Here is a 27,866-nt window from a genome sequence, read left to right on the forward strand (position 1 = left end):
TTATTATTATTATTGTTATTATGCCTGTATCGTTGATTAACACACACACTTAGTTAGAGGGATCACTGATAGGGGAAAGTTCAAATTGCTTTGCTTGGGGTTACTTTTAGACTATATTAGGAGGAGCAAACATATTGGCAGATCTGAGAAGGAAAACCTGTGTTATGAAAATGATTTTAATCTTTTATACAGGATTGCATTTGAGCTTATTAAAGAGCTGTGGCTCCTGGTCACGTGAAGGTCAGAAGTGTAACGGGTGAGATGTGAGAGCATTTAAGGGCGAGACACACATACAGACACAAATAGTGAGAGGTCATGACACGTACACAGTACACAGCACGCACGCGCCCCCGCACGTGCACCCACACACAGATATAAACTCTTACCTAAATGAGTCTAACTGCAAAGTCGAGGCGTACGTGGTAGTCTGTTACAGGAAGTGCACCTGATGATTCGGGGAGATAAGGAGGCGCTCATGGAGCGACAGCGAAGGCGGGCTGACAGGAAGCTTCTGCCGTCGACGCGAAGATGATGTTCTATGTTAAAAGTCATTGTGGTTTAGGCTGACGTATGTATTAAATCTGCCTACCAACAGAAAAGGGGGCTGTACTATCGTAACCCTATAAAACTGTTGTCTGAATATGGTAAAGACAGTTCAATACTGATTGGGTTGTTGAACTCACACATGTGTTCATTAAAATACTGTCTAATTGCACACTGGACCGGATCTGTGGTTATTTATGGATTCCTCTCTCAACAATGAACCTTAACACTTGTTTCTAGCTTCACATTACAAGACTTTACTACAATAAAGATGCTAACATGTATCTGTAGCAACAACATCATTGAATCTAGAACAACTGGAGCCAAACCAGTGGCTCTGCTGGGATCACTGGTGAGCCAACACTTCCTTGTTGATGCAGATTTCAGGGCTTCCTGTTGCTCCTCCGTTATAACTGTTCTCTCTTCTCAACACATGATGACACAAAGGAATCAGCAGTGACGAAGATGATGCTGAAGCACACATTTCACACATATAACAGACCAGTGCAGTTACACACACCTCTGCTTGACATTAGGCCTCAAACAAAGACACAAAACACTAACTTGACTCTAAATAGAAGAAACTGGCAGCTTTTTCTGTTCTGTGCTTATTTATATTTGACACACATGCTTCTCTTTGTGCAAACACACATCGCACTATAAGGGTAACCTAGCACACAATGATTGGACAGCACAGTGATGATGCTGGGAGATCCTATACTGAAGCAACACAGAAACACTGAGAACTTTAAACATTGATTATATTGAGATAAGCAGCCGACCCAGTCTAGATAAAGGCGAGCAGCTGGGACCGCTGCTGCACCAAAAACAGGTTTCAGTGTTTCCATGTGTGTGTGTGTGATGTCTTTACTTATACTGGTCAATAGACTTTAGTCAACACATGATTGAAAGGTGTTACACATGAAATAAAAACAGTGTTTCATCTTTATTCCTCTGAAGCAGCTGCATTATAACCAATCTGCTCCTTTGTGGCCTTTAAAACAGCTTAAATAACTGTTGTTATATTTGTTTCTGCTCCTCTTGGACAGACGACTCTTGAAAAGACATTTTGAATTTCAATCTGACTTTAACTGGATAAATATGGGATATATAAACGTCTGCAACAAACTGATTCCAGCTTCTACCTCATGATAGGAATGTTTTTGTGGCTCAAGATGACCTGATATCTTTCATGATGGAGACATTTGACACATGTTTCACATATTATAGACCAACAAGTTCTTCATAGCAGTTTAAATACGGGAGTCACTTTTGGGCCCAGCAGATAAAACAGAGCCAATATTTCCTTCTTTATTTAAGTGACGTGTGTCACAGATGTGACCTAGTAAAGTGTAGCTGAACATTAGTAACGTTATTAACACTCTCAGCTCGTCCTTGTTCCAGACCTGAAGATCCTCTTCTTTCACTCAGCAGCAGCTTCAGGTCTCTGATGGTCCAGGCTTGTTGTTGGGAAACAGCCCTGCTGGGATGATGGTGTCCTCACAGAAACAGTCAGTGATGCTGTTGATCTCCATCACAGAGCACGTCCCAGTCTGCAGTCTCAGTCCTGCAGGGCCTCGCTGGCTTCCTGACTCCACCCAGTCAACAACAGGAAGTGTTTGCAGGAACAAACTGAGGCTGTGGTCAAACAGGAGTTTTTATCTCCTGGCTCTGACTCTCACTGCGGCCCCGCTGCTGTGTCAACATGTGTTTGTGCTAAACAATGATGGAAAGTGTTATAAATGACTTGTTGGCCTCTGATCTGTCACAAACAGCTGAAACGTGTCTCTCATGAGTCACATGAAGGTTTCTGACAGAAAGGACAAAAAGTAGCTGCAGTCAGTTTGTGTCATTTTTATATTTATTCATCTGGGAGAAAAATCTGAGGGACATTAAAATGTGTTTTTCAACAGAGACAAGAACATAAATATAACGTCACAGGTAAATGAACATATTTCAAGTAAACAGCTGGACTGATCAGGTCCAAACACAGAGTGATCAACAAACAGCTGTCATATCTTTATATATAAGCTCTTTATAAATCCTGTTCACTGCAGTCTGTTTACTAATAATGTCAAACTGTTAGAAACACAGAAACATCGTCTTTGTTGACATAAACCTGTCTGGGATCCTTTGTTGTTCTTTTGATGCAGAGTTACATTATAAATATAAAGAGTTATTTCAGAGTCTCATCAGTTTTCCTGCATGTCTTTATTGAACACATCAGCAGGGCTGAAGCTCTCATGTTAAACACACACTGATCTATGGACACGTTCATGTGTTTCTAACAGCATCATAACCAGGCTGTTATCAGCTGCACTAACATGATGTCACACACACTGAATGTAACAGTGACAGTTTACATCATCACACAATCAGCTGTGATTGTTTCACTGTCATCAAACTAGTCAACAGGAAGTAGAATCAATAGAAACCAATCATTTACTGACAGCATGTCTGATGGAAATAAGTGCAGATTATGTATGAAGTATAACTGCACACAGTAACTGTGTTACAATAAGGACTTAACAGCGCCCTCTGCTGGAGTGTTTCAGTACTGCGTTAACTAGAATACACCACCTCCTCCTCCTCCTCACACCACCTGCTACAGCTCTACTCTTCTATGACTACAGTCATCCACAGCACTGATGTGAGGTCACATGGTTCATATGTAAGGAGCACAGAGACGTCCTAGCAGCTGACCTCAGGTCAGTTTAATGACTGTGAGCAGCAGCTGTGTTCTTGTCACTGTGACAGGGAGACACTCTCAGACACAGCGCTCATGTCAGCTTGTTCTCATGCAGGAGGATCAGGAGCTCCATGTTTGTCTTCATGTTTGAATCATGATGTGTTTGTGCCATCAGAGTCTGTCATGAGTACTCAGGGTTTCACAGCAGCTCTTCTGGATGCTGACGAGGACTCCAACCTCATGTTTCACCTCTCTGAGCTTCTGATGTCTGTGAACACTCGTGTTTCTTCTCTGGGCTCATCTGGACAAAAACACCTTTCTGTGTTTGGCTGCAGCCTCATTGTGACTGACAGGAAGTGTGTTATCCATGAGCTTCTTTGTTTCCTGCTGTGTTTCCTGTCTGTGGACAAACACGAGTGTTTCAGCTGAGGACTTGGTTCCTTCCACCTGTCCATACAGGACATCACGCTGTCTTTTCTCTTTAAATGCAGCTCCAGGTCCTTCCACGTGCTGCTCTGTATTTGTGCAGTTTGTAGTGTGTCCTGGGAAACGTAGCACACATGGTGTTCTTCTGGTGTTTCCTCCTTTCACTGAGTGTGAAACACTGACGCTGTGCTGTTGTTCACAGAGCTGATTCTAGCTGCAGCTGGACTCTGTCATCTAACTGAATGTGTTGGTGCTGATCACGGGGCTCTGAGGGGGAGCAGCAGGAGGACTCTGGATGCTGACGTCAGTGTATCTGTGGAAGCTCACACAGCGTCTCTGTCATTCAATATTGTGCTATATATTGTATCTATGCAAAGATGAACAGACTGTATGTTCACTGGTCTCTGTGCTGCTGTCTGCTTTGCTGCAGCTCTGATGTCATCATCACCCCTCCTCCACCCTCAGCAGTCCCAGCATGCTGCTGTGGTGCACCCCACCCTCACTCTACACCTGAGCCATACACCACACCTTCCACCTCAATATACACCACAGTTTTCTCTGCTATGGAAATGAGATCAGCAGGAAATCATTATTATTATTATTTAATAAATGCTCACATTAATGTGGGCTTATTTGTTTCATATTAGAAACATTAGTTGAGTGTTTTTAGTATAAAATGGTGAAAGTCCTCTTTTGCTCCTCCCTCACCTGTGGATGGACGGTGCTGTTACCGTGGTGACAGCTGTGATGTGTTTCAGTCCTGCCTGGTTATCACTGCAGGAATCTTTACTTTCACATTTATTACAGGTAATAACTCTGATTTTTCTGTGTATTATGAACTAAATGTATCCTGATACACACAGAGATGGATGAGCAGAGGTCACATGATGAAAGAAAAAAACATGGAGTCTTTGATTTATTTAGATATTTATTGATGAATGCAAACAAACCCTGACACTGAACCATCGTCCAGCTTTCACAGAACAAACCTGATCACATGACCTGCTGACCCAAACAGTGAAAAGCTCCATGGCAACAACAACAAACAGCCTCGCATATGTTAACAGAGGCTGTTAGAAGCACAGAGTCTTTACAGTCTTTCTCCTGTTTGTACACAGATCTCTGCACATCTTCATCACAGTTACTCACAGACGTGCAGAGTGTGTGGATATCAAAGCTAAGTTTCCACCATGTTTGTAGTCTGTACTGGGACTCATGGAGCATCTCTCTATGAGCACTCAGTGCTTTAAACAGTGAGTCCCAGTTTAACCAGCAGCCTTCACACCACACATCACACAGACATGGAAACTTCAAACCCTCAGACTGAAGACACCATCATAAATAAATAGATTGTGATGAAGATGAATAACTGGACCAGTTTGCTGTGGTTTCTTCTGTTCCTGTCAGAAATAAGAGTCTGGCAGCACTTTGCTCTCCTTCCACATGTTTAAGGAGGAAGTGAAGAAGAGTGAGTGAGTCGTCTTCCTCTGTGGACTGAAGCGAGATCGATCAACTGCAGACCAGACAACAAATGACGGAGGCACCAGACAAGTGCAATCAAATGATGAGTTTATTAGCACATGAGAACAACCAACCATCAGCATATGGCTTGTTTGCTCTGACAAAAATACACTGGGTTCTGGTTTCATAGCAAAGAGGATCACGCCCCCACGTACACGTCAAATACAGGTCAAAAATACATTGTTTACAGACAAGGGTACATCATGTACATCTTAATAACTATAAACAGACATATAACTTCTCTTTTCTATAACACCTGCCTTTTAAGGTAATAACTTCAAGCTTCAGGGTCTCTGAGAGCTAATAATGGACACTCGTCATGAATCACTAAGTAGACTAAATTGCAGCAAGTCTCAAGAAGGAGCAGAAGACACTTGGGCCTTCGCTCAGGCCTGCAACTAAATTAATATGTGTATTGTAAGCATGCATGCAATTAACCTTCTATGTTCTCATCTTCCCTCAACATGTATCACCTGGACACTCTCACCAGTGAAGCTTAAAACCCTCTTGGATAGAACATCAACTCTAAACAAGCACAGTTATGCATTGTGTGTAGAATAAACTCTACCTGTGAATAGAATGAATGTGATGACAAACATATTCAATGCAATATGAACCTTGTAAGAAATATTACTGATAAACAGTACTGTAAACCATGTTATTAATGCATTTATCATAAGGCAGGTTATATGGTAACAATAAAAGAATCTCTGAATCCCAACAGGACCCAACATCAGGCACCAGCCACATATTTTTAAAAACCCAGCACACTGGTTAGAACTGCATTCAAAACTATTGAGCCAATATTTTCAGGTTCAATGGCTGAAACATTTTCACATGATGAGCTTCCAACAATGAGTGAAACAGTAAGAGCATGTGGAGAGTTTGGAAACATCCCATTAAGAAAGAGAAATCAAACATTTGGATTCATTTTAATGAGCTCAGACTTATTGAAAATGCAGAGGAGCTGGTTGTGAACTGAGCTTCAGAGAAACACAACATACTGATATTCACTGTGAAGCTTTGAGTGGAAAGGGACAGAAAACAACATGTGGATCCTGGAATAATGGGAGCTTCCATCTTTAAAGGACTGAAGTGGAAGACGTTTACAAGGAATCATTGAGAAGAGTTTCAAACATCAACTGATTGAATGTGAAAACGTGTTTGTGAGTGAAAGAGACAGACATGTACAGACTGAACTATCTGTTCAACAGTCAGAGTGTTTCTCTAACAGGAGACACTCTTTACACTCAGCACAGGGACACTGAGGCACCACGACCCACCCAAAACCCAGGATAAAGAGTTTGAGTGAATGTGGTGTTGAAGGTGTGGAGGTGGATCAGAGTGTCAGAGGAGACTCTGTAGAAGGACAGAGTGCCAGCAGGACAGTCCACATACACTGCTGCTCTGTTAGAGACAGAGGAGGAGGAGGAGGAGGAGGAGATGGGTGTTTTTATGTTATTGTGCCAGACAGACTGAGGACCATCTTTATCACAGTCCAGACTCCAGGACTGATAATTATATCCAAACACACAGTCTTCACTTTCTCCTTTCCTTCTGATGCTTCTGTAACTCACTGATATATAAACGTTTCCTCTCCACTCGACCTCCCAGTAACAGCGACCAGTCAGACCATTTCTACACAGCAGCTGATAAACATCAAATCTGTCTGGATGATCAGGATATGACTGAACCTCCTCCACACGTGTCACCTTCCTGTTGTTGTCAGACAGTTGGAGCTTTGTGTTCACTGTGTTTGTGTCGATTGTGAGTTGACAGGAATCTGATGGAGAGAACAAACACAATCCAGCTGCAGTTATTGATCCATCATCTGTTCATTGATTGACACTTTGATGACGACTCCTGACATGATGAAGATGGTTGAATGTGTGCTGCTTTGTTTTCATGAATCCCATTAAAAACACACTTACACTTCCTCAGACCTGGTCTCAACCATCGGACTCCAGCAGGCTCCACCCTGAAAGGAGGAGGGGGGTCAGAGCAGCAAAGTTAGCATGCACACATGGACATTACATGGCTCTCATACACATGAACATTCACAGTGTTCATCAAAGTGAAAGCCCGGGGGAATGAATTGTTTGTGGTGTCTGTTTTTTTGTTAACAACACTCTGTATCGTCTGCCTGAAGGAAGAAATGTGAACAGTTTATCTCCATGATGTGAAAGGTCTGTAGAGATGCGTTTGTCCCTCATTCTGGACCTTTACAGGTCCTGGATGGAGGAAAGACAGCACAGATGAGCCTCTCTAAAGACCTTATTGTCTGGCCCTGTCATGCTTCGTGACTGAGGCCAACCAGACAGTGATTGATGGAAACAGGACAGACTGGATGATGGTCATTTCTCCACACTGCACAGGGTTATATCTTTGGATTAGTTCTGAGACATTCATCAACACCTTATCTCCAGTCATTGGAGGAAATATCAGAGGAGAAAAAAAGTCAGATTTTTACTGGAAAAACCACAAACATGTTTAACCAATCATTTTGTACATTTTAAAAATGATGCAAGTGAAGTTTTGCAAACATCAACTTTGCAACTATTTCCCTAAAAATGCATCCGAGGCCTCAGGAGGTCTATCTATGAGCATTTCAAACTATTTACAGAACAATCAGGTGTTCTGCATCAAATAAGAAGCCACACAAATGATTTGTGCCACTGCAAAAAAATAGTTTGTGTCCACTGTAAGACAGAGGAGAACAACACAGGGATAAACCTGCAGATCTGACAGCAGGAGGTGGATCACTGCTGTTTTCCATGTGGAGACCAGTGTTGGGTAAGTTACTTTAAATTAGTAACTTAGTTACATTACTAGTTACTTCTATCAAAAGTAACTCAGTTACTTCAAGTTACTCGTTACTTTCATGGTAACTAGGGAAAGTAACTTTGGTTTTACTCAGAATTCTCTTGTTAATGTGTTGCTTCCGTAACTGGATACCCAGCAAGTTTGCCAGTCTTCTAGGTTGCTTACATGCCATAAGTGCACTGTGCCACCTACCAATAGAAAGGAAAAAAATAATGTGCACATATCCACGAGAGAAATCCCACGCCTGGACTCTCGTTGACCGCTACATGATTCTAGCCTGCTTTTTACATCAAACACAAAAACTGCAGTCTTTGTTGTTTCGATTGCACTCAGAACTCGGAAATTCTGCCTTCTGAATAGGAAGATGTAGGTAACACCAGACTGCAGATGAGCTGCATACAGAACTGGACTGGGACAAAAAAAATCGTCCCGGGCATTTTGACTAGAGACCGGCCCACCATTATAGGAAAAATCATAAAGCCTTTCCCGGAAATGCCATGTAGGGCACAGTTACCAGCTGACAGCTGGTAACTGTGCTAGACCCTCCCCTGCACAGTTACCAGCTGTCAGCTACATAGAAAAGGATCCTGGTGTTATTTGTCTCTCAGAAACAGTTCATCACTTCCCTTCAACTCATTCATGTCACCTAAAAGGTAAACCTGTTTCTCCATCACCAGTTCAGCTCTGATGAGTTAAGTAAGGACATCTCCTGGTTTCATCTGCATGTTTTCCTCTCACCAGATAACCAAACCGATATCATGACCAGCCGCTTTCACAGCTGTATCTCCAGCAAACATCAGCTGATACTAGAAATTAATATTAAATAAATTCTAACAACAGCTGATCAAGATTAAACGTGCTGCTGTTGTTCAGCGCGACATCCGCTGGTTTCCTCTTTCTGGCGCAAAGTGGGCGATAAATAAACAAGAGAGAAAAACCGATCAGCTGATCACTGATCAGTTTTATGATTGAAGTAGAAACAGGAGAGGAGAGAATAAGAGAAGAGGCAGCTGTGCAGCGTAAAGACAGAATAAATCCAGCTTTGTGTCTTTTTCATTGTAGCTGAAGCTGTGTTCCTTTTCAGCTCAATATGCAATATTTTCTCTGAAAAGGAGACGATTCTGTTTTTTACGGGCAACTCTATTAATTAACCTTATGAACAAAATAAATTTCAACATCAGTAAAATAGCACCCACCCAGCTGTATAGAAACTCCGTCATGCTAGCTAGTACGCATTACGAAAAAGTCAGCATAACGAAAATAAACTGCACCTAAACTTGGTTTATATTTGACTGATAGACTGCAGGTCATAACTTCTTACCTGAAGTTCAGTTCACCTGACACTTGGACCGGCGGCCGCTTCGGGTCTCTGCTCTTGCCTCCCTTTTCCTTCATCCACCTGCTGGCTTCCACCACTTGCTAATGTTATTGAATCTGTGGAAGCTCCGCGATAATCACCACACGAAGTAACGAATAACGAGCCTATCTAAATCCCAGTAACGAGTAACGCGTTCCTGATTTTGGCATAATAACTAGTTACCGTGCTCGTTACCACAATAATAACATAGTTACTGTAACGTGTTAGTCCCAAATCTGGTGGAGACAGCGTTTACACTGCAATCTGCCTTTGGTGGCTTTAAGGCAGCAACTGTGACGTTCACTAGTAGAACTGACACACAACACAACGACTACACTACACACTAACTACACAATAACTACACACTAACTGCACACTAACTACACACTAACTGTAGCCTCCAAACACGCTAAACATCACAAATCTCTGACAAACTCTCTCCCTCTCTCTTGACATTACATGGCTCTCATAAACATACTGTTAGACACTGATAAAGGAACAGTCCAACATTTTCACAAATACACTTCAAGGAGTGGGAGTCATGTGAATATTGTCATCTGATTGGTTTGAATCTTCTACTCAGTCACAGAAAGAGGTCCTCCCCACCCCAACATCCCTCACTGCTAGCTAACAGCAGCCTAATATCACTAAGCTAATTATATTGCTGTGGATGATTAGCAGCAAAACATATTTTGTCCAACAACAATCACTATCAGTTGAAATAAAGGCTTTATTTGAAGTGTTGTCAGGGCTACAGTTACTGGAACAGCTCTTTGGGGCTGTTAGCAGTATAAACTATTATCTGCTAACTCTAACACTGCTTTTCCTTCCTTTTTAATTATGTGTTGTGAATGCTGATTTGATGTGAATTAGCATTCTTCACTAATGCTGACACGTTTTCCTTCGGTTTCAAACACTGCTTTGCAGGTCGGCATTATCAGTTGATGCTAATGTGAATGTGAATTAGCAATAAAATAAATGAGTGAATGTCAGCAGCTAATGCTAAGCAGCCCACCGTTAAAGCAAATGCTATTTTAATATAAATTAGCATTATCCACGAATGCTGACACAGTTTTCCTTTGGTTTCAAACAATGTGAGCAAATAATGCTAAATAGGCTGCCCTTGGCAGCTAATGCCAATTTGAGGCCAAAAATCATTAGTAGCTAATGCTAATACTGTTGTCCCTTGCTTTATAACAATGTAAACAACTAATGCTAAGTAGGCCAACGTTACCAGCTAATACTAATTTGATATGAAAAAGCATTACCCACTAATTAGTGTGAATGCTTGTAAAATAATTCACAGTATTGTTCTTCTATTCTTTATTAGTGTGAATGCTTGTAAAAGCATTCACAGTATTGTTGTTGTAATCTTTATTAGTGTGAATGCTTGAAAAGCATTCACCGTATTGTTGTTGTAATCTTTATTATTAGTGTGAATGCTTGTAAAAGCATTCACAGTATTGTTGTTGTAATCATTATTAGTGTGAATGCTTGAAAAGCATACACAGTATTGTTGTTATAATCTTTATTAGTGTGAATGCTTTTACAAGCATTCACACTAATAAACTATTAAATACTGTGAATGCTTGTAAAAGCATTCACGGTATTGTTGTTGTAATCTTTATTAGTGTGAATGCTTGTAAAAGCATTCATAGTATTGTTCTTCTAATCTTTATTATTAGTGTGAATGCTTGTAAAAGCATTCACAGTATTGTTCTTCTATTCTTTATTAGTGTGAATGCTTGTAAAAGCATTCACAGTATTGTTCTTCTAATCTTTATTATTAGTGTGAATGCTTGTAAAAGCATTCACAGTATTGTTCTTCTAATCTTTATTATTATATTTTATTCTGGATTCCGTACGTTTTTCGCCGTCTATCTCCTTCAAAACCGTTCAGCTTAGAAAAACCATTCAAACACCATTAGATTCCTCTTCTGTTGGACATGACTGCTTCTACTTTTCTCATTTATAACATTTATATTTTTAAAATTATTCAACTTTTTTCAACAAAAATTTCCCATGTATTTCAATGGGGAGACCCTTCAAATCCTCATTCAACTTACTCATTTTCAAACTGTATCTACTTCAACATACGTTGACATAGAGCCACCATTCAAACTTTAAAACGAAGACAAGACATTCAACTATTCAACTTGTATTTATCTTTTCAATATCTGTTATACTTTTCTTCAGTTCCAGTTTAAGTTTCATGATGTTTTTCAGCCGTTTCAGAGTTTATAATGGGTGTGTATGGGACGGAATGTTGGGGCTAGAGTGAGACAGCTCAACTGCTAGAGTGAGAGGAGCGAAAAAATTAATCTTAAAATCTTTTTTAAAACTGCTGCTGCGTCCGCAGCGTTTTCTCTACAGGTATGATTTTACCCTCAAAACGTAGCCATCGCTGTCCTCTTTCATCCAATGTGTTTACTATTATCCTAGGTGTTATGGTTCTTTCATAAATGTCACCAAAGCACAGCCTCCTCCCTCCAACTCCTCCATAGACTCTAATGTTAAAATGGCTCAGAAGGTTCGTTTGAAAATCAGAAGAGCATGGTGTTTTTACACTGTCACCACGTCCATATAATAAACTCCACAGGCATGAAAACTGAGAATTAGGTAGACTAGACATTGCTGGCGCTCACGGTGAAAGAATTTTGCCAATACGACATGTACTTTTCATTTTGGAAGGATTTGTTTGGGGCTGACTTTTCTGTTCATTTTAAGCAGCAAAAGTGAGGTGCATGTCTGTGTGTGTGTGTGTGTATGGAGCCATTGGGTGCAGTCACTATAGCAACCAGGCTCACACCTGCCTGCGTAACGAGCTCTCTCTCACTCTGCCAAGATTCATCTTAAACACTTCTCTTTCAACTGCTGCTGTGTCCACAGTGTTTGCTCTACAGCCATCATTTTACCCTCAAAACGAAGCCATCGTTGTTCTCTTTCCAACACTGTGTCTTTCAAAGCTCAGAGATGTAAACCTTTTAAACTGTGTGGATCCAAGTGGAGGGATCACATTTTAGTCATTCAGTGATTCAAAGAATATGAACTTTTAATATTCATTCAGATGTTTTCTGACTCTAAATTTTCTTTTCTCATTACTTAGGTTTTTCTAATTTACATTTAAAACATTTTCAGCTATTTTCCAACTTCTTCTCTGTGCTTGTCAGCTTTTAGCAGTTCAGCACTTTTGTTTTCAGGTGAAAATTTCGGTATTTTTCATCTCATTCAACATTTTTAACTTAAAATTCAGCAATTAATTCTTTTCAGTGCATACATTCAGATTCAAGCATTCACACTGCAGTTTCTTCAGAAAATGCACTTTCTAGTTATATTTTATTATCTATTCCGTACGTTTTTTAAAGTCCTACTCCTTCAAAACCGTTCAACTTAGAAAAACCATTCAAACACCGTTAGATTCCTCTTCTTTTGGACATGACTGCTTCTACTTTTCTCATTTTTAACATTTATATTTTTAATTTTATTCAACTTTTTCCAACAAAAATTTCCCATGTATTTCAATGGGGAGACCCTTCAAATCCTCATTCAACTTACTCATTTTTAAACTCCTACTACTTCCACATACGTTGACATAGATCCACTATTCAAACTTTAAAACGAAGACAAGACATTCAACTATTCAACTTGTATTTATCTTTTCAATATCTATTATACTTTTTCTTCAGTTCCAGTTTAAGTTTCATGATGATTTTTCAGCCGTTTCAGAGTTTATAATGGGTGTGTATGGGACGGAATGTTGGGGCTAGAGTGAGACAGCTCAACTGCCAGAGTGAGAGGAGCGAAAAAATTAATCTTAAAATATTTTTTAAAACTGCTGCTGTGTCCGCAGCGTTTGCTCTACAGGTCTGATTTTACCCTCAAAACGTAGCCATCGCTGTCCTCTTTCATCCAATGTGTTTACTATTGTACTAGGTGTTATGGTTCTGTCATAAATGTCACCAAAGCACAGCCTCCTCCCTCCAACTCCTCCATAGACTCTAATGTTAAAATGGCTCAGAAGGTTCGTTTGAAAATCAGAAGAGCATGGTGTTTTTACACTGTCACCACGTCCATGTAATAAGCTCCACAGGCATGAAAACTGAGAATTAGGTAGACTGGACATTGCTGGCACTCACGGTGAAAGAATTTCGTCAATAGGACCTGTACTTTTCATTTGGGAACGATTTGTTTCGGCCTAACTTTTCTGTTCATTTTAAGCAGCAAAAGTGAGGTGCATGTCTGTGTGCGTGTGTATTGAGCCAATGGGTGCAGTCACTATAGCAACCAGGCTCACACCTGCCTGCCTAACGAGCTCTGTCTCTCACTGTGCCAAGATTCATCTTAAACACTTCTCTTTCAACTGCTGCTGTGTCCACAGTGTTTGCTCTACAGCCATCATTTTACCCTCAAAACGAAGCCATCGTTGTTCTCTTTACAACACAGTGTCTTTCAAAGCTCAGAGATTTAAACTTTTTAAACTGTGTGGATCCAAGTGGAGGGATCACATTCTAGTCATTCAGTGATTCAAAGAATATGAACTTTTAATATTCATTCAGATATTTTCTGACTCTAATTTTCTTTTCTCATTACTTAGGTTTTTCTAATTTACATTTAAAAACTTTTCAGCTATTTTCCAACTTCTTCTGTGTGAACATCAGCTTTCAAAAGTTCTGCACTTTTGTTTTCAGGTTAAAAACTCTGTATTTTCAGGCTCATTCAACATTTATATTTTTAACTTAAAATTCAGCAATTAATTCAGTGCATACATTCAGATTCAAGCATTCACACTGCAGTTTCTTCAGAAAATGCACTTTCTAGTTATTATTTCACATTCCGTACGTTTTTTGGACGCTAACTCCTTCAAAACCGTTCAACTTAGAAAAACCATTCAAACACCATTAGATTCCTCTTCTTTTGGAATGGTGTGCTTCTATTTTTCTCATTTCTAACGTTTATATTTTTAATTTTATTCAACTTTTTTCACAAAAATTTCCCATGTATTTCAATGGGGAGACCCTTCAAATTCTCATTCAACTTACTCATTTTTAAACTCTTACTACTTCCACATACGTTGACATAGAGCCAATATTCAAACTTTAAAATGAAGACAAGACATTCAACTATTCAACTTGTGTTTATCTTTTCAAAATCTATTATACTTTTTCTTCAGTTCCAGTTTAAGTTTCATGATGTTTTTTCAGCCGTTTCAGAGTTTATAATGGGTGTGTATGGGACGGAATGTTGGGGCTAGAGTGAGACAGCTCAACTGCTAGAGTGGAAGCAGGTCGAAAATTAATCTTAAAATCTCTTTTTAAAACTGCTGCTGTGTCCACAGCGTTTGCTCTACAACCATCATTTTACCATTTTACCACAGCCATCGCTGTCCTCTTTCATCCAATGTGTTTACTATTGTAATAGGTGTTATGGTTCTTTCATAAATGTCACCGATGCGCAGCCTCCTCCCTCCAACTCCTCCATAGACTCTAATGTTAAAAGGGCTCAGAAAGTTTGTCTGAAAATCAGAAGTACAGGCTTTCTTTCCACTGTCACCACGTCCATATAATACACTCCACAGGCATGAAAACTGAGAATTCAGTAGACTAGACATTGCTGGCGCTCACGGTGAAAGAATTTTGTCAATACGATGTGTACTTTTGATTTGGGAACGATTTGTTTCTGGCTGACTTTTCTGTTCATTTTAAGCAGCAAAAGTGAGGCGCATGTCTGTGTGTGTGTGTGTATGGAGCCATTGGGTGCAGTCACTATAGCAACCAGGCTCACACCTGCCTGCCTAACGAGCTCTGTCTCTCACTGTGCCAAGGTTAAACCTTAAAATGTCTGCTGCATCTAAGTAGTTGTAGTAAGATTAACTTTTTCAATAGGTACAATAAGACAGATTTGACAGGGGTCAGTAGTTAGTATATGCCAACTAAGTAGAGCATTGTGATTGGCACACAGGTTCTTCAGATCTGGGCAGTTGGAGTCAGTTGATGACTTTAAAATCATCCTTTCTGACTGGATAATTAAAGCTTACAGCATCTACCTGTCTGTAGTTGATTTTCCCACATTTTAACTAATGTTTAACTAAACTAATCTCATTTAATGTCTCTGTTTATAGTCTGTATAGTTTATCTCCCCACTAACAAACTTAAAGTAGTCTTAAAATAAAACCCACAAAACAGTTCAAGATGAAATACTTTCTATTTGCTCATGTAATGCTAGTTGCCATATTTTTCTGTATGTCACTCATTCGCTTATACAAAAAGTACTAATTTGTACACTAGTCTAGTGTATTTTTTCCCTCTATCTCTCTATGTTTTTCACACACAGAGACTAACACACAGACATGTATATACTCATTATTGCTGTTCAAACTGATGGTCAAATTTCCAAGCACCACCTGAACGCCTCATCTGTTTTCAACCCATCACTGGACCAACTGTCGTCATTCCGCTTTGCTCTCTGCTGTGGTAAGCACAGTACACTCAGTACTGCACTCTTTTATTTTTATGATGGTAAAAATACATGTTTGACATTTAAACTCATATATCAAGTCCAACAGAGTTTAAAAGAGTTCAAAGAATAAAGAAAAAAAAAAAACCTTTGCTATCATTTATTTTTGTTTATGACGTTTTGCTGTTAGAAGCAGTGCTAACGCTAGCTTCAATACTAATGCTAGCAACGATGCTAATGCTAGCAATAATGCTAACGCTAGCTATAGTGCTAACGCTAGCGTTAGCAGTTGTTAACTCACAAAAAGAATATTCCTGTGATTTTCCTGTGATATTTCTTGGCGGTCAGTGAGACAAAAGTAACAAATGAGCTTTATTATTGCCATTGTGGCTTAGTTTTAACAGTAAGAGTGCTTTATGACATTTGCTGTTAGCAGCTGTGCTAACGCTAGCTTCAATGCTAATGCTAGCAACAATGCTAACGCTAGCTATAGTGCTAACACTAGCCTTAGCAGTTATTAACTCACAAAAAGAATATTACTGTGATATTCCTGTGATATTTATTGGCGGTCAGTGAGACAAAAGTAACAAATGAGCTTTATTATTGTCATTGTGGCTCAGTTTTAACAGTAAGAGTGTTAGCGCTAGCAGCAATGCTAACACTAACTGAAGTGCTAACGTTAGCAGGAATGCTAGCACTAGCAGCAATGCTAAGACTAGTAACAGTCTAACAGTAGCCTTACATAAGTGGAAATACTTCAGTTAATTAGTTTGAATTATAAAATGGCTGCTGTATCAGCTGGTGTGCTATATTACTCTATAATTACCCTGCTGACTATAAGTTCAGTGTATCATGTCGTGTGGGTTTTTTATTTCTGTTAGTCTGATAACACTGTACAGACAATTAACATATTATTTCTCGTCTTATACTTTCAGGAACTTGACTCACATCTGTGCTTTGCCTGGTAGGTGTGCACATACTGTAAGAGAAGTAGACCAAAATAAAAAAATAATCTGACTAATATAAGCTATAAAGTGATGGGTTCAAACTTTGTGCTAGACCTTTTAAACACAATTTTATAATAAATACACATAAGTGCAGCTTAACAATTGGGATAAAATATTTTTTCGTACATTTTTGTAGTCAGATTTGTGTTTAAAAATATTATTTCTGAATTTAATTAAATATTTATTCTTTTAAAAAGTGCCAAGTTATGCAACTTTTTGCACATGGCAGCCGACAACAGTGTAGCTTGAATATTTGTTTTGTCCTTTTTCAGTAGTCACAATTAGTTCATACAATTACCATGTGATATCATTTTATTAAAATTATTATTTTTTTCTTGTTTTTTGTTCACAGTGTGCAGAAGAAGAACAAGGACCAGATCTCCAGTCTTCTCTCTCACATCCCAACCCCCCAACCCCTCTATCCTCTGTCCTACTCCACCTGTTGTCTCTGCCTTCTTTCCATCTGTATTTCACCCTGTGGTTTGTGAGAAATTTTGCCAAACCAAGAATCTTATTGCGGTTTGATTTCAAAGCCGTGTCTCTCCTGCTCTGTCTGTTCTCTCTGCTAAATTTTCTCTCTACCTGTTTTTCACTCTTTGGCTTGCTGCTGAAAAATGCACAAGCCAATAAAGCAATAAAGAGTGCATATTTTGCCTCAACCTATGAACAAACTGAACAAACAAAGAAAACTCTAATTCACGGTTAATCGGGATTTCCCAGCCGTGTCTTTCCTGCTCTGTCTGTTCTCTCTTCTAAATTTTCTCTCTACCTGTTTTTCACTCTTGGCTTGCTGCTGAAAAATGCCAAGCCATTAAAGCAATAAAGAGTGCATATTGCCTCTACCTGAGAACAAACTGAACAAATAAAGAAAACTCTAATTCACGGTTTGATTGTGATTTCCCAGCCGTGTCTCTCCTGCTCTGTCTATTCTCTCTTCTAAATTTTCTCTCTACCTGTTTTTCATTCTGGGCCAAGTTGTGCCAAGCCAATAAAGAGAGTGCATATTATTCTCTCGACTGACAAACTGTCAAACAAACAAAGATCTGTTTCTGAGAAATAAAAACTGAAATATAAAGACAAAGAAAACATCTCCTGCTGTGTTCCACTCTTATTTTATAAACATATTTTCTAAAGACTAAGAGAAACACTTGTGTAAAAATGCCAAGGAAGCAGAAAAAGTCACAAGCTGCAAAACAACGCTGGAAGAAGTTCCATGAGTTTCACAGTGTGCCAACATGTGAACAAGCTGAGTGTGATTTTCCTCAGAGCTCTGCAGAAGACAGTGTGTCTCCAAAGACCAATGCTGAATGTGTCAAACAGGCAGGTCAACATTTTCCTGCACATGTACAACAGGTATCCTATGCCGATGCTGTAAAGAGTGGACTGCAGCATGAATTTAATGAACAACATGAGGTGTCAAGTGCCCCACGGGCGGGTTATGCTGATATTGTGAAAAGAGGCCATCACAGTGATGTGGCAGGACCATCTCATGCAGAAAGAGTGAACCTTGAAAACCAGCCCTCTGTAGCACATGTCTGTGCATCTCACAGCCAGGCTCATCCTAAATATGGAGACTCCAGAAACAGTCAGTGCACATGTAGCTCACTCACATTTCTTGCTTTCCTTCATGAGAATGAAAACATGACTACAGCTGACCTTAATCTGGTCTTGGATAAAGGTGATGTGATGTACAAAGAGGCCAAAAAAAGATTTCCTAAAAATATTCATTTGGCAACCGATGAGCTGCCAGACAAAGTTGATGCTCGCAGGTCTATGTATCATGTCAACATGACACAGCCTTCCCGGTATGGGACATATGAAGAACCTCCAGAGGAGGCAGTAGATACCTTTCTCAGCTTAGAAGCAGGACTGAGCTGCCCGTTGTCAGATGTGCAGTATTCCTTACTGATTATGAGTGGATTGTGTATCGCAGTGTTCAGATCCACATCAGGCGAATATGGTTTTGTTGACCCACACCCCAGAACACCCAGTGGTCTTCCTCTACCACTATGGTCACATAATCGCGGTACGGCTGTGATGCTGAAATTCACACTCCTCAGTGACATGATTAAGAGGCTCCAAGATTCTTATGAAATGATGGAGATATCGCCCTCTTGCACCTATGAACTGAAACCTGTGCAGTTTTACAGTATCAGCACAGTCAACATGAATGATACTATCACAGACACAGTCTGCAGACCAACAGCTGCCACTGCTGTGGCACCTACTCACTCTGATAAAACTGTTGATGAAGCAAACTCTAGTCCAAGGAGAAACACAACCACTGATCTGACTGAGAACATCTTTTGTCAAATGTCCATTTGTATACCACTGGTGAAACAACAAGAAGCCTACATGACTCAGTTCAAATCACATGAAGCTCCTGAGAATGAATTTACTAATATACCAACTGAAGAACCATCCAGTGAATTTAATTTCCTTCTATCAAATGATGCTTTTTCATGTCAATCAAATGCTGCAATAAAAAATGGTGCTGCCTTTGATCTTTCTGATACAGTTTTACAAAACATCTGTAAACTGACAAAAGTTAATAAACAGCGAAGGAAAAAAATGAAAAGAAGATTAATGGTATCAGAGAAACCCAGAAATCAGAGAAAAGAAAACCAAAAAACAAAAGAACGACAAAAGTATGCTTCAAATAAAGAGTACAAAGAAAAGAAAAAATCGTGCACAAGCACGGCATATAAAAACAACCCTGAAGTTAGACAGAAACAACAACAATATATGAAAAGACGTTACTGTGAGAATAATGATTTCAGACAGAAGCAAAAAAACTATATCACTAAAAGGTATCAAGACAGCCCAGAATTCAGAGAGAGACAGAGATCTCAAATGACTCAGCGTAAGACACAGACAACTAATGAAACAACTAATGCGAGACAGGTATCAAAGTAATCTTGCATTTAGGATTATGCATACAATGAGATGTGCCATGAAAATACAAAGGAAATACAGATGGGTGAACAGACAAACCCAAGAGAGTGACAATAGTGTGATCAATGAGGCCATATCTGTGTTAAAATCACAAATCAAAGCCGGACCATCATACCCATGTACTGTGTGTTTCAAGGCTTCATTTCCAAACCAAGTACGACCCTGCACAAGGTCAAATTATGTGAAATACCCACATGTGGTTGCAACATGTTTGACAGGAAGGTTTGTTCATGTTTGTGATGAAAACTGCAGAAATGAGCAGTGCAATGTGCCTGATGAGAAAAAGAGAGAGTGGATTTGTCACACCTGCCACAATCATCTTAAAAATGGATCCATGCCAGTACTTGCTGTTGCCAATAAACTGGATCTTGCTGATATTCCACCTGAATTGTCTGATCTCAACATACTGGAGAGACATCTCATAGCCAAGTGCATACCATTTGCCAAGATTATTCCTCTTCCCAAAGGCAGACAGAGAGCAATTAGAGGAAATGTGGTCTGTGTCCCATCAGAGGTACAGGAAACTGTTGAAGCATTGCCTCGATTGAGAATGAATTCTCAGGTGATGAGAGTAAAACTGAAGAGACGCTTGTCTTACAAAGGTCATCAGCTGTTTCAGACTGTAAGCTGGTCTAAACTTGTGCAAGCACTGCATAAACTCAAGCAGATTCATCCACAGTATAAGGATGTGAGCATCAGAGATGATGCTGAGCTGTGTGATCCAACACTTCCTGATGAAGATGAGGAGGATGATGATGAAAACATGAATGAGGACGATTATGATGAGGCTGATTTAATGGAAATTGACAGCTGTGAGAAAAATGCACTCAGTGAAGCACAAAATAAAAATGAAAAGGATATTGACATGTTACCCTGTGATGGTGAACAATCACATGAGCAGATGAGAGATGATTCAGAGCAAGAAGATGGACTGACTAATGGTGGTTTTGCACTCGAGTCCTGTTTGCAGCCCCCTGATGTGGCTGAGGAGATATTATGTTTAAGTGAAGGAATCTACTCTGTTGCTCCTGCAGAGAGAAACAATCCAATAAGTTTTTTTCAAAACACCTAAACTGGAGGCCATGGCCTTCCCCGTGCAGTTTCCTACAGGCCAAAACACACTTGATGAAAGAAGGCTGATCAAAGTTTCCCCCAGTGGGTATTTCAAATCAAGGCTTTTCTGCATTGATGATCGTTTTGCCAAAGACACAAAGTATTTGTTCTTTGCACAGTTTGTGACTGAAATACACTTGGCTACTTCCAGCATGACAATCCAGTTAAGGAAGGCAAAGCCTTTGACCAGAGATGGGAGAAAAATAACCTCAGGCATGTTACAAGATAAACATGAGGTGGAGAAACTGGTGAGAAATAAAGATGCAGTGAGATTCATGCAGCCTCTGAGAGGAACCCCAGCCTATTGGGAGAAAACAACAAGAGATCTTTTTGCCATGATCAGACAGTTGGGAACTCCCACGTTCTTTTGCACATTCTCAGCTGCTGAAATGCGCTGGCCTGAAGTGATTGAGGCAATAACAAGGCAGCAAGGTGAACAAGTGAGTTTTGAAGGACTCGACTGGTCAGCAAAGTGTGACATCCTGAGGAGCAATCCTGTCACAACAATGCGCATGTTTGACAAGAGAGTTGAAGCATTATTCAGAGATTTACTCTTATCTCCTGCAGAGCCACTTGGCAAAGTTATTGACTACTTTTACATAGTCGAGTTTCAGCACAGAGGAAGCCCACACATACACTGCCTCCTGTGGGTAGAAGGTGCTCCTGTGTTTGAGGAGGATGATGAGCAAACTGTTGTGGATTTTATAAACAAATACATCACAGCTCAGCTGCCTGATCCACATAAACAACCTGAACTGTACAAGAAAGTTACAGAAGTGCAAAAACATAGTAAGAACCACACAAAGACGTGCTTTAGGAGTTTAAGCTCCGGTGCCGCTTTTGGTTTTCCTAAACCACCCTGCAATGAGACAATGATCACAAGACCCAGTGAGGATGATGAACTGGAGGTAGAAACAGCAAAGAACAAGCTCAGGCCACTGAACCAGCTGCTGAATGAGCCTGAAACTGCTTCCATGAGTTTAGAGCAGCTCTTGGCAAGATGCAAGTTGACGCATGCAGAATATGAGAGATACCTGAATAAAATGAACACAAGGAGTACGATCATACTAAAGCGTGATCCAAAAGACTCTTGGATAAACGGCTATAATCCACATCTGCTTGAAGCCTGGAACAGTAATATCGACATAAGCTTTGTTTTAGATGCTTTCGGCGCTGCAAATTATTTAATGAAATATATATCAAAAAAAGGGGGCGGGCTATCTGAGTACCTGAAAACTGTCATTGAGAACTCCCATAAGGACAGTGTAAACGAGTGCGATGAAATGAGAGCCGTCATGCAGGCATATTCAAAGAAGCGAGAGATCAGTGCACAGGAGTGTGTTGCTCGTGCATGTGGTCTTCACATGAAGCAATGTTCATGTGCTGTAATATTCATACCAACTGATGATAATCCTGTGAAAATGAGTCGTCCCCTGTCTGTTCTGGACAACACAACATCTGAGTCTTCCATCTTTGAATGACAAATACAAAGCCAGACCTGAAACACCAGAGTATGAGGAGATGTGCATGGCAGACTTTGCTGCTACTTGCAGGATTGTCTATGGCCAACAGACAAAAGGGATGGGATTTGTGCAAAGGCGCAAAAACGATAAGCCTGCTATCATCAGATTTCACCGCTGCTCACAAGAAAAACATCCAGAGCAATATTACGGAAGACTGCTTAAACTGTACCTTCCTCATCAATCAGACCACGAACTTAAAACGCCATCTTTGCCAACCTATCAGGCTTTCTATGGTGCTGGCTGTGTACAGCTACCAGGTACTGACCATCTTGAGTACGTGCAACACATTGTCAAAAGAAACAGAGAAAAATATGAGAAAAACAGTGAGGAGATCGAGAGCGCTGTTGAGGAATATGAGCAGAACAGAGGTGTGACTGACGAATGGTGTAATCTGGCACCTGAATCAGATCTCGTAAGGTTGCCACTTGTTGAACAAGAAAGACAGCGAGACAATGAAAATGAACAGGAAGATGTGCCCGACTACAGCCGTCAGGCTGATGCTTCAACAGAAGTCAGAGCCATCAGGGAACCCCCTGCTATTGATCCCACATTGTTACGTCAGATGTTTCAGAATGTGAATAAGAAGCAAGCCTGCATATTTTATGCAGTTAGAGACTGGTGCATAAAAAGAGTCTGTGCTCTAAATCCAGAGCAGTTTTTCTTTTATATTAATGGTGGTGCTGGAACAGGAAAATCACATCTTATCAAATGCATCTACTCAGAAGCATCTAAGATACTGAGCAGTGCCCAGATATGCAGACGACGTTGACATATCAAAACCCACTGTCCTGTTAACTGCTTTCACTGGGACTGCAGCATTTAACATTTCTGGAACAACTCTGCATTCTCTACTCAAGCTCCCTAGAAGCTTAAAACCTCCCATTCAGGGACTTGGCAATCAGCTGGATGAAGTCAGATCAGAACTTTTGAATGCTGAAATAATCGTCATTGACGAAGTGTCTATGGTGTCAAGACATCTCTTTGCATATGTAGATGCAAGACTCAAACAGATCAAAGGGACTCGGAGACCCTATGGAGGCATGTCAGTCATTGCTGTCGGAGACTTCTATCAGCTACCCCCAGTGCGACAGTCGAAACCTCTCTGTGTGCACGACCCGTCCGAGATCGACCTGTGGCGGGAGCATTTTCAGATGATCACTGACTGAGATTATGCGTCAGAAAGATGATGTTGTCTTTGCTGAGATGCTGAACAGAATCCGTGTGAAAGGAAAGTTGGATGAGCTTTGCGAAGCAGATAGAAATTTGTTGTCACAGGCCATAACTGAACCAGCCCTTTGTCCGACTGATGCGTTGCACATTTTTGCAACTAACAAAGAAGTGGATGCACACAACTCTGCAACACTGGGTCTGCTCCATACTCATATCATTGACATCCATGCAGATGATTACAGAAAGGATCCTAGAACTGGCAGAATGGCACTACAAGACAGACCATTCAAAGGAGGTAAAAACGAGTTACCAGACACACTGAAAGTTGCAGAAGGAGCTCGTGTCATGCTCACCAGAAACATTGACATACAAAATGGTTTGGTTAATGGAGCTTTTGGAAAACTACTTAGAGTAGTTTACTCTGAAAACGACCAACACATCATCAAGCTTGGACTTCAAATGGATAATGAGACATCTGGAAAGAATAACCGCACACCAGCTGACAACATGGTGTACATTGAGAGAGCAGAGGAGAATCTAAAGCAGAAAGGAGTGGTACGAAGACAGTTCCCAGTGAAGCTGGCCTTTGCATGTACAATACATAAGGTACAGGGTATGACAACCACATCAGCTGTTGTCTCTCTTAAGAGCATTTTTGAGCCCGGCATGGCCTACGTAGCTGTCAGTAGAGTGACGTCTCTCAGTGGACTGTATCTTCTTGATATGGAGGAGAAAAAAATATTCACCAACCCAGAAATCACTGCAGCGCTTGAGAACATGAGACAAGCCAACCTTGATGACATGATGCCTCTTCTACATGTGAGACAAACACTGAGCAGGTCAGAGGTTTTCACCATTGTTCATCATAATACAGAAGGACTGCCAGCTCACATTAATGACATCAAGAATCACCATGAATTGTGTCTAGCAGATGTTTTGTGCTTAACAGAAACACACCTGCGGGGGCTCTTTTGTCGCAGAGAGTCTCCACTTGAAAATTACAATTTGTTCAAACGCAACAGACACCTGTCCTACACAAACTTTCCCCAAATGGCAAACAGAAGTGGTGGTGGAGTTGCTGTTTATGTGAAAAGTGACATTCAAGTGCATGAAAAACAGTACATCCATAATGTAACTGACCTTGAATTTCTGGCTTTAAAGGTTGAAGCACCAGTCAGTGCGCTGATTGCAGTTGTGTACAGACCTCCAGACTACACTCCATTCCTGAAAAACCTGGTAAGCCTATTAGACTCATTAGAGATCATGGACTGTCATCCCATCATAGTGTGTGGTGATTTTAATGAGAATGTTTTATCCAGTGCAAACAAACCAATCCTGGAGCTGTTTGAGTCTAGGGATACGCACAGGTCATCACTGCCCCTACCACAGAGAAGAACACACTGCTTGACCTTATTTTCATTTCTCAGCCAGAGCGATGTCTCCATTCTGGAGTCATGAAGACCTACCATAGTTACCATGACCCTGTATACTGTGTATTGTCCTGTGATGATTCATGATCTAGATCTTTGAATACAGTAAGTAATTTTTATATTTCTGAATGACTTAAGAAAGTAGAGCGATATTTAAAAGTTGACTTAAGAAAAAACGCCCTGCATTGCAGTATAATGTTTGAATTTTTTTTACATAAAATACAATTAAATGAATTAAGTAATGATATCAGTAAAATATGACAATTTTATTTATTACAGAAAATCTAAAAATCAGTAATCTATTAATGTCAGAAAAATCAAATATACCAGTTTAAAACGAACAGTGTAGGCATATCCTCTCTTCAGCCAGGCTTCATAATCCTGCCAGGCTGCCCCAGTCTCTCTGTGGCTGGGAGGGAGGGAGGGTGGACCAGAGGATTGCCCACACAACACATAAATGTTCAACAGCTTCTTCATTGTTTCTGAGAGAACAACACAGACTAAAGGTTGCTTTTTTTTAAAAAAGAAAAAAAAAATCTAATTACAGCAATAATGACAGTTAAGCCAGTTTATCCGTGCCTCTATTTTGAAATACTATTTACAAAAATGTTATTGATTTTGGTTTGTCATAATCTTTAAACTTTTTCAAAACTATATGATTATATTTTTGGACAAATCTTTCGATGAAACATACATTTTTATGAGCTTTTATCATGTTTCAGCCAGTGCATTTATCAGGGTGGGTCTGGGTCTGGGATGATAAATGCACTGGCTGATAACTGCACATTTCTGGCCAGAAATGTTTCAGGAGTGTCACATATGTACTACATATGTTACACTTGCTTTTTGTTACCAGCTGATACCCTACATTTGTATAGACATTGGATGGTGTGAGGCTGGGAGTTGAGTGGAGTGAGTAGGTGGGAGTTGAATGGGGGGTTACGGTGGGAGGTTGTTAGGTTTCTTTTTTTTGTTGTTTTTGTTGTTTTTTTGTTAAGAGAGACACAGTCCTCCTGTGTCTTCTCCAAGCTTCACATGTAAAATCCAACAGTGTGAAGCAAATAGTAGCCAGAAACTGTAATGCCACAGATCAGAGAGGCTTCATCATCACCATCTTCGCCGTACGATCAGAGCATGAGACTTCACATCTGGAGCACAGGAGAGCTTCTGTGATAAGTCCTCTTCCTAGCTTGTCCCACTAGCAGTCGGTGAGATTTACTCACAACAAAAGGGTTAATGACATTATTTTCATGAAAACATGTATTAATTCTTTTTAAAGTGTTTGAATTGTCTTTTCACTTGACCTTAGGAGTGTTATTTTGAGTGTATTTTAATGTCTGTACTAAGTGTTTCCTTCTGTGATCCATCCCCTTCAGAGCTGAGACACTCAGGACTGAACAGACTGCACAGTTTCTGTGACTGAGCCTTCAAAACACCTTCTTTGAAACCACACATGATAGAAGGGCTTTATATTTGCAGCAGCACTACTAAAGGTATTCAGTTTATTACAGGATGTGTTTGTTTCTTAGGGCCAGCTATAAGTGCACACTACCTAACATATACACCTTTCTGTTCCTTACAAACCAACTGCTCTGGATCATATGGCCAGTTGGCAGGAATGTTGCTGCAGGAAAACATCCCTGGAGATCACCATCATTGTCAGACTGACTGTGCCTCCGCTGTGCAGTGTCAAGATCCTCCCTAAATGAGTGTGTGTTTAACGTTTTCATTATTTTATTCCCTTTGACAAGACAAGTATCACTGATATTTACATTTACAACTACATATGTTCCTGTTTTCTGCTCCTCAGCTATCCTGCTTCTGTGCTGCTTGCCACACATCAAACACTGGCCGGATGACAGGGAGGATCCACTCTGAAGTCACTGGACATGATGAGGATCATATGGGACTTTATACTTTCACAGAAACGTTGTGCTCTTTGATTACAGGTTTTAAATGGACATAATGACTGCCTCTCTCTGATCAACAGGCTAAAGGATTGTTTTCATTGTTAGTGCTCTGTACAATGTATGCTTATTTAATATTTCATCACAGAGCAAACCTTTATTTATTTAACATATTTTTTTATTTTGTTTTAATGTTGAATTAACTGTGGGGATTGTTTTAAGTGGGCAGTGGGATGTCATATGACCAGAAATGTGGTAACTGGAATTCAACAGTATGGAAAAGAAAATCTACTAAGAACAAAACACAGACAAAAAACCCCCAAGAGAACTCAAATTCATTCCATGTAATCCAATCTAAAACATTTTAAACTGCTGAACAGCAACACAAACAGTGTTAAAAAACAGTGTTAACAGAATGATTATGATGAGTTTGTACCAAAGTTTGAGGTCATATGGCACACCTAGTGTGTAGTGTAGGGTATCAGCTGGTAAGTATAGGTTTTTTCATATTTGTGTCCTTAGAGTTCAGATAGATAAAGCCTTGTGTATAATAATTAGTCATAACCACAACTCAAAGTCAGGGACTAACTAAATTTGGGACTTTGTGTCTGAGCCCAGGTTAAAACACAGTGTTAAAAAGCATTTAGTGGCATGGCTGAACAATGCTGTAAACTAATAATACTTATTTATCAATGTTCACAAAATGGACTAATGTGTTTATTTGATTATTTGTATGTGTTAAACTGTGTCACCACCTTAGGCTTTCGTTTGAGTTTACTCAAAATATCTCTATACAGTTCTCTTTTACCGCTGTGTGGACACTGTTTACATGAAAACATAAAAAAGAATGAGTAATAAAAAGATCTATAGACAGATCAGAGGATTAAGTAGACCGATAGAAACAGCTGTTCAGCCATGTTCTAAGAAACCAACACAATTTAAAGGTTTA

At 40.0% G+C, this 27,866-nt stretch overlaps 1 protein-coding gene and 1 long non-coding RNA gene across 2 annotated transcripts in view; one reads left to right on the forward strand and one right to left on the reverse strand.

Moving 5' to 3' along the window:
- The window catches only part of LOC120435337 (NLR family CARD domain-containing protein 3-like), a 68,421-nt gene that overhangs the window by 7,446 nt on the left and 33,109 nt on the right, over positions 1–27,866 (reverse strand). Inside the window, exons 5-7 of the mRNA XM_039604742.1 lie at positions 17,717–17,748; positions 7,111–7,125; positions 6,453–6,962 (exon numbers count right to left, since the gene is read on the reverse strand). Of these exons, the coding sequence (XP_039460676.1) occupies positions 6,453–6,962; positions 7,111–7,125; positions 17,717–17,748 (557 nt within the window). The remainder of the gene's footprint in view (positions 1–6,452; positions 6,963–7,110; positions 7,126–17,716; positions 17,749–27,866) is intronic.
- Positions 15,691–17,500, forward strand: LOC120438099. Its single transcript, XR_005611668.1, has 3 exons — positions 15,691–15,829; positions 16,748–16,776; positions 17,172–17,500. It is a non-coding gene; the product is annotated as an uncharacterized LOC120438099 (long non-coding RNA).

The sequence above is a fragment of the Oreochromis aureus genome, linkage group 3, assembly GCF_013358895.1.
Source record: "Oreochromis aureus strain Israel breed Guangdong linkage group 3, ZZ_aureus, whole genome shotgun sequence".
NCBI classification, from domain to species: domain Eukaryota; kingdom Metazoa; phylum Chordata; class Actinopteri; order Cichliformes; family Cichlidae; genus Oreochromis; species Oreochromis aureus.